At 38.9% G+C, this 12,990-nt stretch overlaps 1 protein-coding gene across 1 annotated transcript; it reads right to left on the bottom strand.

Moving 5' to 3' along the window:
* Positions 1-11,148: 11,148 nt before the first annotated feature.
* LOC106090294 (uncharacterized) lies at positions 11,149-12,424 on the bottom strand. Its single transcript, XM_013256442.2, has one exon. It carries the CDS (start codon positions 12,414-12,416, stop codon positions 11,280-11,282), a length of 1,137 nt encoding a protein of 378 aa, XP_013111896.2. The 5' UTR covers positions 12,417-12,424; the 3' UTR covers positions 11,149-11,279.
* Between the last annotated feature and the right edge of the window lie 566 nt (positions 12,425-12,990).

Raw genomic sequence — 12,990 nt, 5'->3', positions numbered from 1 at the left:
ACCCTGAAAAAGTGGTTGCTCAAAATCTTCAGAGTCGAGGCAAAGAATAGCAAACTTAATTTAAAGATGGTAATTTTTGCAATTGCACACGATTTTCGAGAGGAAAGTCTCAGTGAGGAGTCAGGTGGCACTGACTCTTAGTTAAATACCGAGTGCCAATGATACTCGAGATGACAAGGCGAGTTATTGGCGCCTTCAAATAGCCAATGACCAACATCAGCGTCTGTACCCAGGTTAGGAGCGGCTGGGACGAGCGTTGGATCTTGAAGCAAATGGCTCGCCACCCCGAAGGATACATGTGCAATCCCACAAAACCCATGCGGTTGGGGCGCTGGGCCAGTATCCCGCCCCCGGAAAAATATGAGAACTACTATGAGAAACAAAGGTATAGTAAAAACGGACACCCCCCCCCCCCCCCCCCCAACGTTGACGACACACGCAAACGAAAAAAGGACCTTGATTTGCGGATCTGCACCTGGAATGTCCGCACTCTTTATAGAGAAGGTGCAGTGTACGCGCTGGCAGATGCATTAGAGAAGTAAAAGGCAGATATTACCGCCTAAAAGGAAGTGCGAAGGACTGTGAATGGCGTCACTACTACACCAAACGGTGACAAACTATACTATTGCCGCCATAACACGAGGCATGAATTTGGCTGTGGATTTGTGGTTAGTCGGCGACTGAAACACCTTGTCTCAGCTTTACTCCGGTGAATGAGAGGCTAGCCACAATCCGCATAAAAGCTAAATTCTTCAACATCAGCCTTATTTGTGTCCATGCCCCGACGGAAAACAAGGACAAGCAGACCAAGAATATTTTCTATGAGCGCCTAGAGAGAGAATATGATTGAATCATACTTAACACAGTTGTTGGAAGTGACACCAAGAAACTACGGGCAAAATTTCATTCAAATCGGACGCGAATTGCGCCCTCTAGAGGCACAAGAAGTCAACACCCAAGATCGGTTTATATGGCAGCTATATCGAACCATGGACCGATTTGGTTCATTTACAATCCCAATCGACCTACACTTATAAAAAGTATTTGTGCAAAATTTCAAGCTGCTAGCTTTACTCCTTCGAAAGTTAGCGTGCTCTCGACAGACAGACGGACGGACCTGGCTAGATCGACTTAAAATGACATGAGAATCAAGAATATGTATACTTTATGGGGTCTCAGACGCATATTTCGAGGTGTTACAAGCGGTATGACGAAATTAGTATACCCCCCATCCTGTGGTCGGTTTGTTTGTTTGTGTGCTCCTTATAGACTCAGAAATGACTGAACCGATTTTCTCGACATTTTCACTGATGGCGCATAGTGATCCCGTTGTGAAAATTGGGTACTACATTTTTTGATATCTGAAGGGGGAGCGGACCCTCCCCCTTACCCTAATTTTCAGAAACACCAGATCATGGAGATGGGTGGTGTGATTAAGCGAAATTTTGTGTGCTCTCTTATAGTAACCTACAAATAAAAATTTGGTATCCAAATTTCGGATGGGGTACCATAGGGGGGGCGCCCCACCCAAAAACCTACCAAATACATATATACACCAATCACGACAATATAGGATTCAAATGAAAGGTATTTAAGATTAGAAAACGTATCTGATATCCAATTGTCGGAGCAAGTGTTTGGGTTACCACCCCAGCCCCCAAACAAAAATCGGCTAAATCGGACATATTTACCGACCATAGCAATATGGGACTTAAATGAAAGGTATTTGCGAGTCAAATACGAATCTGATATCCAAATGTGGGACCAAGTTTAAGGGGGTCCATCCCTTCCTCACAACATCCCCCAACCATGACTTATTTAACGACCATGGCAATATGGGACTCAAATACGAATTCAGATATCCAGATGTGGAACCAAGGGAAGCCCATCCCGGAGAACATACACCAAAGGAGACAAATTTACGACCATAGCAATATGGGACTCAAATGAAAGGACTTCGGAAGTAAAGCACGAATCTGATATCAATGCTCGAGAAAAGTGTCTATGGAGCCACCACACCCCTATAACACCACCCAAATAGGAAGTATTTGCTGACCATTGCAATTGGAGGCTCAAAGAAGAGGTATTTTAGAGTAGAACATGAATCTGATATTAATTTTCAAAGCCAAGTCACTGAGTGGCCGCCCCATCCCCCAAAACACCCCCTAAAACGGTCATGTTTGCCGACTAAGGAAATATAGAGCTCAAATGAAGGGTATTTGGGAGTAGACCATGAATCGGACATAAACATTTGAGACCAACTGTGTAGGGGACGTTCCACCACCATAATAACCCTTAAAAAGGACGTTTTTGCTCACCAAGACAATTTAAGTCTTGAAGACAGTGGAGCTCGATATTCATAGTTTTTAGGGCCCATACCCCAAACCGGATATATTTGCTGGCTTTTTCAATAGGGGGTTATGGCATTATGGGTGAATGGCATTTGAGATTAGAAAGCGAATTTTATATCCAATTTTGAGGCCAATGACAATATGTGGTTCAAATATGTGAGAATAGAGCACGTTGCTGAAATATTCTCAGGGCTTAGTGTTTGGGGGACAACCCCACTCCCCAAAACACCTCTAAATCGGACACATTTACCTACCATGTCAATGTGGGGGCTAAAATGAAAGGAATTGAGGGGTAGAACAAGAATTGATACCCACTTTCGGGACTTATTTTCTGGGGGTCTACCCCTTTCCCAAAATACCTCACAAACTGCAATTTTTTTTCTGACTATCGCAATGCAAATGCAAAATTTTGTCAATGACTATTTCACTAAGGAACAGGGGCCCACTGACCATCGCAATATGGGGCTCAAATGAAGATATTTGGGAGAAGAATACGAATTTGATATCCAAATGTGGAACCCTGTATTTGGGATTAGAAAACGAATTTGATAACCTATTGTGGGGCCACGTGTTTGGGGGACGCCTTATCGTGTAAACTCCCATAAACCAATGGCAATATGGGGTTTAAAAAAATGATATTTGAGAGAAAAGTGTGATGCTGATATTTTTCAGAGCCAATTGTATGGGGGACCACCTCACCCCCGAAAATACTTCCAAATCAGACATCATGAGAATATCCAACAAAGATCATATGGGATTCAGATAAGGGCACCTATATTGTTAAACTGTTATTCAAGCGATATACTATTTACGTAGCATGGTATTTCGCTAATAGCTCTTTAATTGTCGAAAAGAAATATTCCAAGGAAAATTGTGTTCCATATTAAATAAAAAAAGGCGCAGCGGGGCGGGCCGGGCTATATATATTCTTGATCGTCGTAAAAATGTAAGACGATCTAACCATGTCCGTCCGTCTGTCCGTCTGTTTGTTAAAATCACGCTACAGTCTTTAAAAATAGAGATATTGAGCTGAAACTTTGCATAGATTCTTTTTTTGTCCATAGATGGGCTATATAAGACTATATCTTGATATAGCCCCCATATAGACCGATCCGCCGATTGAAGGTCTATGGCCCATAGAAGACACACTTATTATCCGATTTTGCTGAAATCGAATTCAAATTTGGTAGGGGCATGTTTTTTGGCCTAGAGACGAAGCCTATTGAAATTGGAAAAAATCGGTTCAGATTTGGATATAGCTCCCATATATATGTTCGTCCGATTTGCAGTAATACAGCAATAAAATGTTCATTTGTTAACCGATTCTCTGGAAATTTGCCAAGAAGGATTTTCTTCTGACTCTCAATACTGCTTGTAAATTTCATAGAGATCGGTTCAGTTTTGGATATAGCTTCCATATGAATGTTCGTCCGATTTGGAGTAATAATGCCATAAAATGATCATTTGTTAACCGATTCTCTCGAAATATGGCAGGAAGGACTTTCTTATGACTCTCGATATTACTGGTAAATTTTCATTGAAATCGGTTGTAACGGCCGTATTTATTTACCTTGATTTTTATGAATGTTGATTATTATAATTATATGTTTGACAATTTGAACTTAATTTATATTTTCCTTAACTGTCCCAACTACCCTCATAAATTGTAATTTTTGTTGAGAGAAAATATGTTTTACTTTTGTATTTCATTGTTTCAAATTGTTCCATTTTAATTCCATTGGATACTAGATTGTTTTCATGATTTTACTTGTCCCTTTATAAGTCAATACATTTAGCTATAAGTTGTCATTCTTTACCGTATCTTGACAAATAAAGAGACTGCAAACCTAAGTCTTCATCGTCTTGTTTTCCTTTTTATAAAATCATATTAAACATAAAAATAAAATTAATACCAAGACACTAGCTGACCTTCGGGACTCCAGTGGCTGGTAATAATCTGAGGACAAATACTGATTATTATCTTATTTGAACCAGATTAATAAATAATAATACTCCTCTAAATAATCATTTATTACAATTGGCGCCCACCGTAAAATTTTTAAATATTTTGCTGAAAATTCTACAACAGTTTTGCATAAAATATTTAAATTTTTGCAAAACATAATTTTCGCAAAATAAAAGAAGAAACGTGTTTCGCATTTATTCAATTGCCGTCCACTTATGCTGCTGTTGCCGTCGCTATCATCAGGTTGAGTTGTTTGTTGTTGTTACAAAAAGGGAATCACCATACGTGAGTCATCGCCCACGGTTGGTTGTTGTTGTTGTGACTCCCGCATGTTTTAACTCCACATCTCATTGCTGTTGCTTCAGCTCCAGTCTATCAACAGTCTAGGCAAAGGGTTTTGTTGTTGCGAAAACATTTCTTCTTCCCAGCATTTCGTTTTACCAGTGTGTTGTTGCTTTGCTGTGATCATCACATCAAGAGATATACACATTGCCTACCAAGCCGCTGTTCCAATATCACTTCGTAACTTGTGCTTGTGCATATGTTGGTTTCGCTCATCACACACAAGTTGTTGTTGGAGTAAGTCTTGCTTAAAGCTTTAGCTGTTTCTCCCATTGGTGTCGATTAAATTCTCTTGCTCTCACTGGAATTCGAAGTGTTTTACGTTCCATCAATCTTTAAGATTCGAACATACATACATACTCTTCTGGAGAAAGATATTCTCTTAGATAGACTCAACAGGGTTACCATCAAGCCTTAATAAAGAAAATTCTTGCAATGAAGAAAACGCCAAGAACAACCATGAATTCTTTAAGCGCAGGTATTGTGGATAGCCAAAACCCAAATAACACCATGAATTCTAATGGAAATAATGCAGTTTCTACGGTAAATAACGATCAGAATTCGAACATGGGTCAAGTGGCAATTGATCAGTCTGCTAATACCGAAACTAGTAGGACTATGCCATCGACCAGTTCACATCAAAATAATTTCCAATTTCAAGGCTCAGCCCCAGCAAATATGCATCAATCGTCATCTAATATTCCAAATGCTAGTACGGCTTATTCAGCACTGAACGCAGATTTTTCCGATCGGAATAGCCAGAGTTCGTCAAATAATAACAACTTAAACGAGCAGTTAATTGCATCATTGTTAAGTAATGTCCAAGTAAGACCGCAAATTAGCGCCACATTTAGTACTTGCAGCGCACGTTTTAACGGCTCAAGTGATAAGGAAAATGTGGAGGATTTTATTGCAACAATCCTGGTCTACAAGGAATCGACACACATTTCTGATCGTTTGGCTCTTATTAGTATGCCCCTTTTGTTAGAAGGATATGCATCATCATGGTGGCAAGGAGTTAAAGATGAGGCTAGCACATTCGAGGATGCTATTAATCTGTTAAGAAGTGCATTTGCGCCCATCAAATCTGATTGGAGAATTTACTCCGAAATTTTTAAGGACAAGCAGAAACCGACTGAAAGCACTGACAGTTTTATCTGCAGAAAACGGCGGTTATTTGCATTGTTAAAAGAAAAAGTTTCCGAGCGTGCTATTATTGATATGATCTACTATCAAATCAATGTCAACATTCGGGAGAAAGTGCCAAGAGAAGCTGTGAAAACGTTTCAGGACCTTCTCAGTAGCGCTCGAGAAATAGAGCTATTCATGACTGAAAATAAGACAGAAATTGTCATTAAACCCCAACTTTCTCGAGAAAAGACAAATGTTCGTTGTTCATACTGCCGTAAAAAGAACCACACAGCCGATGTATGTTACAAGCGAATAGAGGTCGAAAAGAGGGGAAAGACCAAAGATGAAGTAAAATTGAACTGCTATGGCTGCGGTGCTGCAGGATTTTACAGGTCAAACTGTCCAAAATGCAACTACAAAGAGATAATGGAAAGCCCAAAGGAACTAAACTTAAATAGTATTCAAACCACAATTGTTGGTAGAAATGTTCCAACCATAAATATAAATGTCAATGGATCGGACCAAGAAGCTTATCTGGACACAGCTGCCAGGACAAGCATAGCTGGTTACGAACTTTTTATGTTATTGAAGAAAAAGGAGGTCCCATTTCAAGAAGTATTTGCAGAGGTGACATTGGCTGACGGAAGTTCGAGAAAAGAAATGGTCTTATCGACCATAGCCTGTATTCTTATAGGCAAACGTTTTAAACGAATTCGTTTTGTTTGCTTGCCAAAGGCAAGAAACAATCGAACCCTAATTGGTATAGATTTTCTGGAGCAATGTGGAATGGTTATGGATTTAGCACAAAGGACTTGGCATTTTGTTGACGAACCATCCAAAATCTTTGAATTTAAATGTACGCCATCTAAGGCTATTGAAAAACGTAGTCAAATGAATGCTAGTACAACAAAAACCGAAAGGGAGAAAGAAAACGTTCAAGATTTTTTATCATGGTTTGTAGCATATGGCGAAGAAGACCCAACACATCCAAATAATGTTGCTGAATTTCCCGCCAACGACTACTCTCCAGGAGGTATCACAAAAATATTTGCTGATGCTATACCACAGGATTTTGAAATCCCAAATGAAAATAATTTATTCCCTCCATTGAAGAAAATGAAAAAACAAGCGGAAACTGAAGTTTTACCGCAAGCGGTTACATTAAACGCGATCGATTTTGAATTTCGAGAAAACGAAGCTGAACATTTGACTGAAAGTCAAAAAGATTTATTGAAAAGCGTTATCAATAAGCATAACGACATATTTGAAAATATTGTTGCTCCAATAGCCAACATTGAGCACAAAATTAATACCGGAAATCATCTGCCAATAGCCAATCCACCATACCGGATCTCACCAGCTATGAAAGTGAAGTTGAAGGCAGAATTGGATAAAATGTTGCAAGATGGAATCATAGAAGAAAAGGAATCTCCCTGGGCATTTCCAGTGGTACTTATACCTAAAAAGGATAATGAAATTCGACTGTGCGTAGACTATCGCAAATTAAATGCTATAACTGTCACCGACACATATCCATTACCTCGAATTGATGACCTACTTCATGCAGCTAAAGCAACACCGTATATGTCGACATTAGACTTAAAATCTGGGTACTGGCAAATAAAACTTGCAGAAGAAGATAAGCTTAAAACAGCTTTCACCACACCATTCGGTATATTCGTATTTAACCGAATGCCATTTGGACTCAAGAACGCTCCGGCCACTTTTCAAAGAATAATTGACAAGTTTCGCTCAAGTCTGCCAAAGCTCTTAATACTGGCTTATCTTGACGATATTATTATTTGCTCTCCAAATTTTGAGACCCATTTGTCTGATTTAGATCAAACCTTCGAGAAGCTTAAAAAGTTTGGTTTTCATTTGAATGACAGAAAATGTTTTTTCTGCAGATCAGAGGTCAAATACTTGGGACATATTTTGACTACAAGCGGTATTAAAATTGACCCAGAGAAATCTGCAGCCATAATTAATCGGCCAAAACCGAAGAATTTGAAACAGCTCATGTCTTTTCTTCAAACATGCTCTTGGTTTAGGCGATTTATTCCCGATTTTTCCAAAGTTGCCAGACCCCTATCGAATTTGACAAAGAAGAAAGCTACATGGAACTGGGGGAACGAAGAAAACCAGGCATTTAATAAATTAAAGCAGCTGTTAAGTTCTCCTCCAGTATTGCAACAAGTTCAAGAATCGGCACCATTCCTTCTTAGAACAGACGCGAGCAACTACGCGATCGGGGCTGTACTATTGCAGGGGGAGAAAGATAAAGAACACCCTATAGAGTACGCCAGCCGTCTGCTTATACCCGCAGAACGCAATTACTCAACAACTGAACGTGAAGCTCTAGCCGTTGTTTGGGCTATACAGAAATTTAGAGGCTATGTAGAAGGTTCGGAAATCACCATTTTAACTGATCATCAGCCGCTGAAATGGCTCTTTGCTTTAAAATCTCCAACAGGAAGACTAGCACGATGGTCTTTATTTCTACAAAGCTATAATCTACGCTTCGAATATACCCCTGGAAGGCAAAACGTCGTAGCAGATACTCTTTCTCGTCCACCATGCGAAAGCGAACAATGTTGCATTTCATGCGAATGTAACTCGATTGATATCGATTTTCCTAGAAAAGGATCCGAAGAATTTCGCAAATCCCAGCTTGACGATCCCGAGCTCAAGAAAATCATTGACTCATTTGAACAAAATGATGAAAATTCATACAGACACGCAAGTCGTGGCTACATAATAGTCGACGGAATTCTGTATCGTTATTGCTCTGAACAAGACTCGGAAAACGGCCAGCTTGTCATACCAAACTCTTTACGAGAAGAAATCTTACAAAAATACCACAAAGACGCCACAGCAGGACATTATGGCATAGACAAAACTATTGCTCGTATTGCCCCATTGTTTTATTGGTCTGGAATTAGATCGGATATCACGAAATATGTGAAAGCATGCGACGAATGCAAAAAGTACAAGCCGAGTAATATGAAACCAGCTGGATTGTTGCAAACCGTCAGTAGTAGACAGCGATTTGAAATTATAGCCGTTGACTTATTTGGACCATTACCACGAACTAGCAATGGACATCAATGGATCCTCGCCGTCGAAGACATCTGCAGCAGATGGATGGAATTGTTTGCCCTTAAAGAAGCATCGGCAGAAAATTGTGCTTTAATCTTACTGAACGAAATCATACTTCGATATGGCGTTCCACGCAGAATTCATACTGATAACGGATCTCAATTTATATCTGCCTTGATGCAAAAATTGACTTTTTGTTTGGGAATCCAGCAGACTTTCACTCCAGTGTATCACCCAGAAGCGAATCCTGTGGAAAGAAAGAACAGGGATCTTAAAACCCAACTGTCAATTTGTGTTGGCAAGGATCATACCCAATGGAATTTAATGTTGCCATCAATTCGTTTCGCAATGAACACTGCAAAATGTGATAGTACAAAGCACACTGCGGCATATCTTACGTTTGGAAGAGAATTGAGATCTCCTACCGAAGTGCACTATGACTTCAAAGCCATAATCAAAAGTGAGAACTTTATACCGCAAATCACACCACACTTATTGAGATTAGCAGATACCCTTGAAATCGCTAATGAAACACAAGAGAAAATGCAAGACAAAAATAAAGAAAACGTTGATCGAAAACGCAAATCTCAAAATGATTATCAAATTGGCGACAAAGTATTGGTCTCAACGCATGTCTTAAGCAAAGCAAGTAAAAATTTAACTTCAAAGTTTACACCACGACGTGATGGGCCATATCTTATTATTGGGAAAAAAGGATCAGCTTGTTACACAATAGCTAAGACTGATGACCCAAACACACCAATATCAACACATCATGTTTCAGCGCTCACACCATATGAAGGCGATGCTTCTGCACCAATCTACCCGATTCGGAAAAGAGGTCGTCCGAAAACAACAACCAATACAAACGCACATCAGCAACGGCTGCACACACCAGCAACCCAACACAACAATCAACCGAATGCGGGCACTACTGGAAGAAGCAACCAACACAACACTCACACTTCTACACCCAGAAGGTCCACACGATTGACGAACAAGACTAACCATTAAAGTCCTGGTGACATCATCGAGGCGATTAATGCACCAGAGGGGGAGGATGTAACGGCCGTATTTATTTACCTTGATTTTTATGAATGTTGATTATTATAATTATATGTTTGACAATTTGAACTTAATTTATATTTTCCTTAACTGTCCCAACTACCCTCATAAATTGTAATTTTTGTTGAGAGAAAATATGTTTTACTTTTGTATTTCATTGTTTCAAATTGTTCCATTTTAATTCCATTGGATACTAGATTGTTTTCATGATTTTACTTGTCCCTTTATAAGTCAATACATTTAGCTATAAGTTGTCATTCTTTACCGTATCTTGACAAATAAAGAGACTGCAAACCTAAGTCTTCATCGTCTTGTTTTCCTTTTTATAAAATCATATTAAACATAAAAATAAAATTAATACCAAGACACTAGCTGACCTTCGGGACTCCAGTGGCTGGTAATAATCTGAGGACAAATACTGATTATTATCTTATTTGAACCAGATTAATAAATAATAATACTCCTCTAAATAATCATTTATTACACGGTTCATTTTTGGATATAGCTTCCATATATATGTTCGTCCGTTTTGCAGTAATACAGATATAAAATGATCATCTGTTAACCGATTCTCTGGAAATTTGCCAAGAAGGATTTTCTTATGACTCTCGATATTACTGGTAAATTTCAAAGAAATCGGTTCAGTTTTGGATATAGCTTCCATATATATGTTCGTCCGATTTGGAGTAATAATGCCATAAAATGGTCAGTTGTTAACCGATTCTCTGGAAATCTGGCAGGAAGGATTTCCTTACTACTCTCGATGTTACTGGTAAATTTCATAGAAATCGGTTAACATTTGGATATAGCTCTCATATATATGTTCGTCCGATTTGCAGTAATACAACAATAAAATGATCATCTGTTAACCGATTCTCTGGAAATTTGGCCGGAAGGAGTTTCTTATGATTTTCGACATTACTGGTAAATTTCATAAAAGTCGGTTCAGATTTGGATATAGCTCCCATATATATGTTCGTCAGATTTGCAGTAATATAGCAATAAAATGGTCATTTGTTAACTGATTCTCTCGAAATTTGGCAGGAAGCAGATTCTTATGACTCTCGACATTACTGGTAAATTTCATGGAAATCGGTTCAGATTTAGATATAGGTCTCATATATATATATCGCCCGATTTTCACTCCAAAAGCAGAATGGAGGGTATGCGTCTCTCTATTTCAAAAAAAAAGTCTTTGTTATAGGATGGGATGGTCTGATATTCATATCAAAATTTAATTTTTTTGTTTTTGAAAAAAATTGTCTAAATAAAAAAATGTTCAATTCCAAATTTGTTGATATGCTTCAATCACCCAATACAAGTTTTTAACCCTTGCGATAAAGATTTCCATCCAGACCTTCCATTAACTCCAAATTTTCCCCAACTTTAGTACAGCTTCTATTCTCAGAGTTAATAGTTTCAACTGTTGGCTTTCTCCGGTTATCTCCTAAAGCCACAGATTTAATCCTGGTCTTCAACTCCTTTGAAGCCGTAACTGGCAACTCCTTTCCACAATGTTTTGGTAACGTTTGCCTAGCTTTGACATCGGATAACATGGCCACAGCATGTGCTCCCACATTGCCGCAGACATTGGTGCTGCCGCAAGACATACAACGTACCCCTTGCATTATAATGCCAGCCGCCCGGGGACAGTCTTCTTTATCTTTCAATTCTTGTAAATTTTGAAAAATACGTTGGAAATTATCCTTTATGTATTTCTTGAGGTCAGGCGTATGGATTTTATCCAATTTGGCATCCAACATATCCTGCACCTCTTCGATGGTGCAAATGAATTGAGTTTGATTTTCATTGAGTTTTTTGCGCAACAACTCAATTTCATAAATGCAGGTCTCCAGCAGTTGAATTTTGAGATATTCCTCTTGGGCTCTGGTAGTAAATTTGTTGAATTCCTCCTGCAAGCTTTGAAGTTTGTCCTCTAACAGAAATACTCTATCCACCATGGGTGCTGCGATGCGACGCAAAAGTTTCTTTAGAAAATCAGTATTCTTAAGCAATTTGCAGGCTATATCATTATCAGCATCACACAAGGTACATAGGTCTTCGGAGCCAAAGTGCTCCCAGTTTTCCCAATCCAATTGTGTCTCTTGAAAGTTATTTCTCCATTTGGCATGTTCCAAATGACAGGCTAATTTCTTGTCCATATCATTGACAGTTTCTTGCAGTCTGTGTAAACTTTTCAATTTTTCTTCTATACACTCCACAGACTCATCATTGAAGGCTAGAGGTGAAGTCTTGGATTTTTCCAAAAGTTTTTGTAACATTTTCGATTCATATGTGCCCAAGCTAACCGTTTCATTCTGGCAATTGAGCTTTTTAAGCAGAATCTCAAGGAGGCTGTGCAATACGGCAGTGCTGACATTTGTTAGTTCTGGACCACCCAAGGCAATTTTAACCAATTCTTGTAATTCAAATTCCATAAATGGTATTATAATGCTATTCATTTATTGTGAGTATTGTTGATAGTTTCGAAATGACAAAATTTTCAACTGCAAGGTTTGAATGTTGTTTTTTATACCCACCACCGAAGGATGGGGTTATATTCATTTTGTCATTCCGTTTACAACACATCGAAATATCCATTTCCTACCCTATAAAGATCGTCGTAAAAAACTAAGACGATCTAGAGATGTCCGTTCGTCCGTTCGTCCGTCCGTCCGTCCGTCTGTCTGTTGAAATCATGCTACAATCTTTAAAAATAGAGATGCTGAGCTGGAACTTTGAACAGATTCTTGTTTTGCTCATAGAACAGTTAAGTTCGAAGGTGAGCCATATCGGACTATATCTTCATATAGCCCCCATATAGACCGATCCGCCGATTTAAGGTCTTAGGACCAGTAAAACAACATTTATTAACCGATTTGGCTGAAATTTGGGACAGTGAGTTGTGTTAGGCCCCTCAAGATCCTTCGGTCCATCGGTCGGTCCAGATTTGGATATAGCTGCCATATAGACCGATCTCAATATTTAAGGTCTTGGGCCCATAAAAAGCGTATTTATTGTCCGATTTTGTCAAAA

This window comes from Stomoxys calcitrans, chromosome 1 (assembly GCF_963082655.1).
Source record: "Stomoxys calcitrans chromosome 1, idStoCalc2.1, whole genome shotgun sequence".
In the NCBI taxonomy this organism is placed as follows: domain Eukaryota; kingdom Metazoa; phylum Arthropoda; class Insecta; order Diptera; family Muscidae; genus Stomoxys; species Stomoxys calcitrans.
Note: the sequence above shows the minus strand (reverse complement) of the source record. Positions and strands in the feature narration are given on the sequence as shown.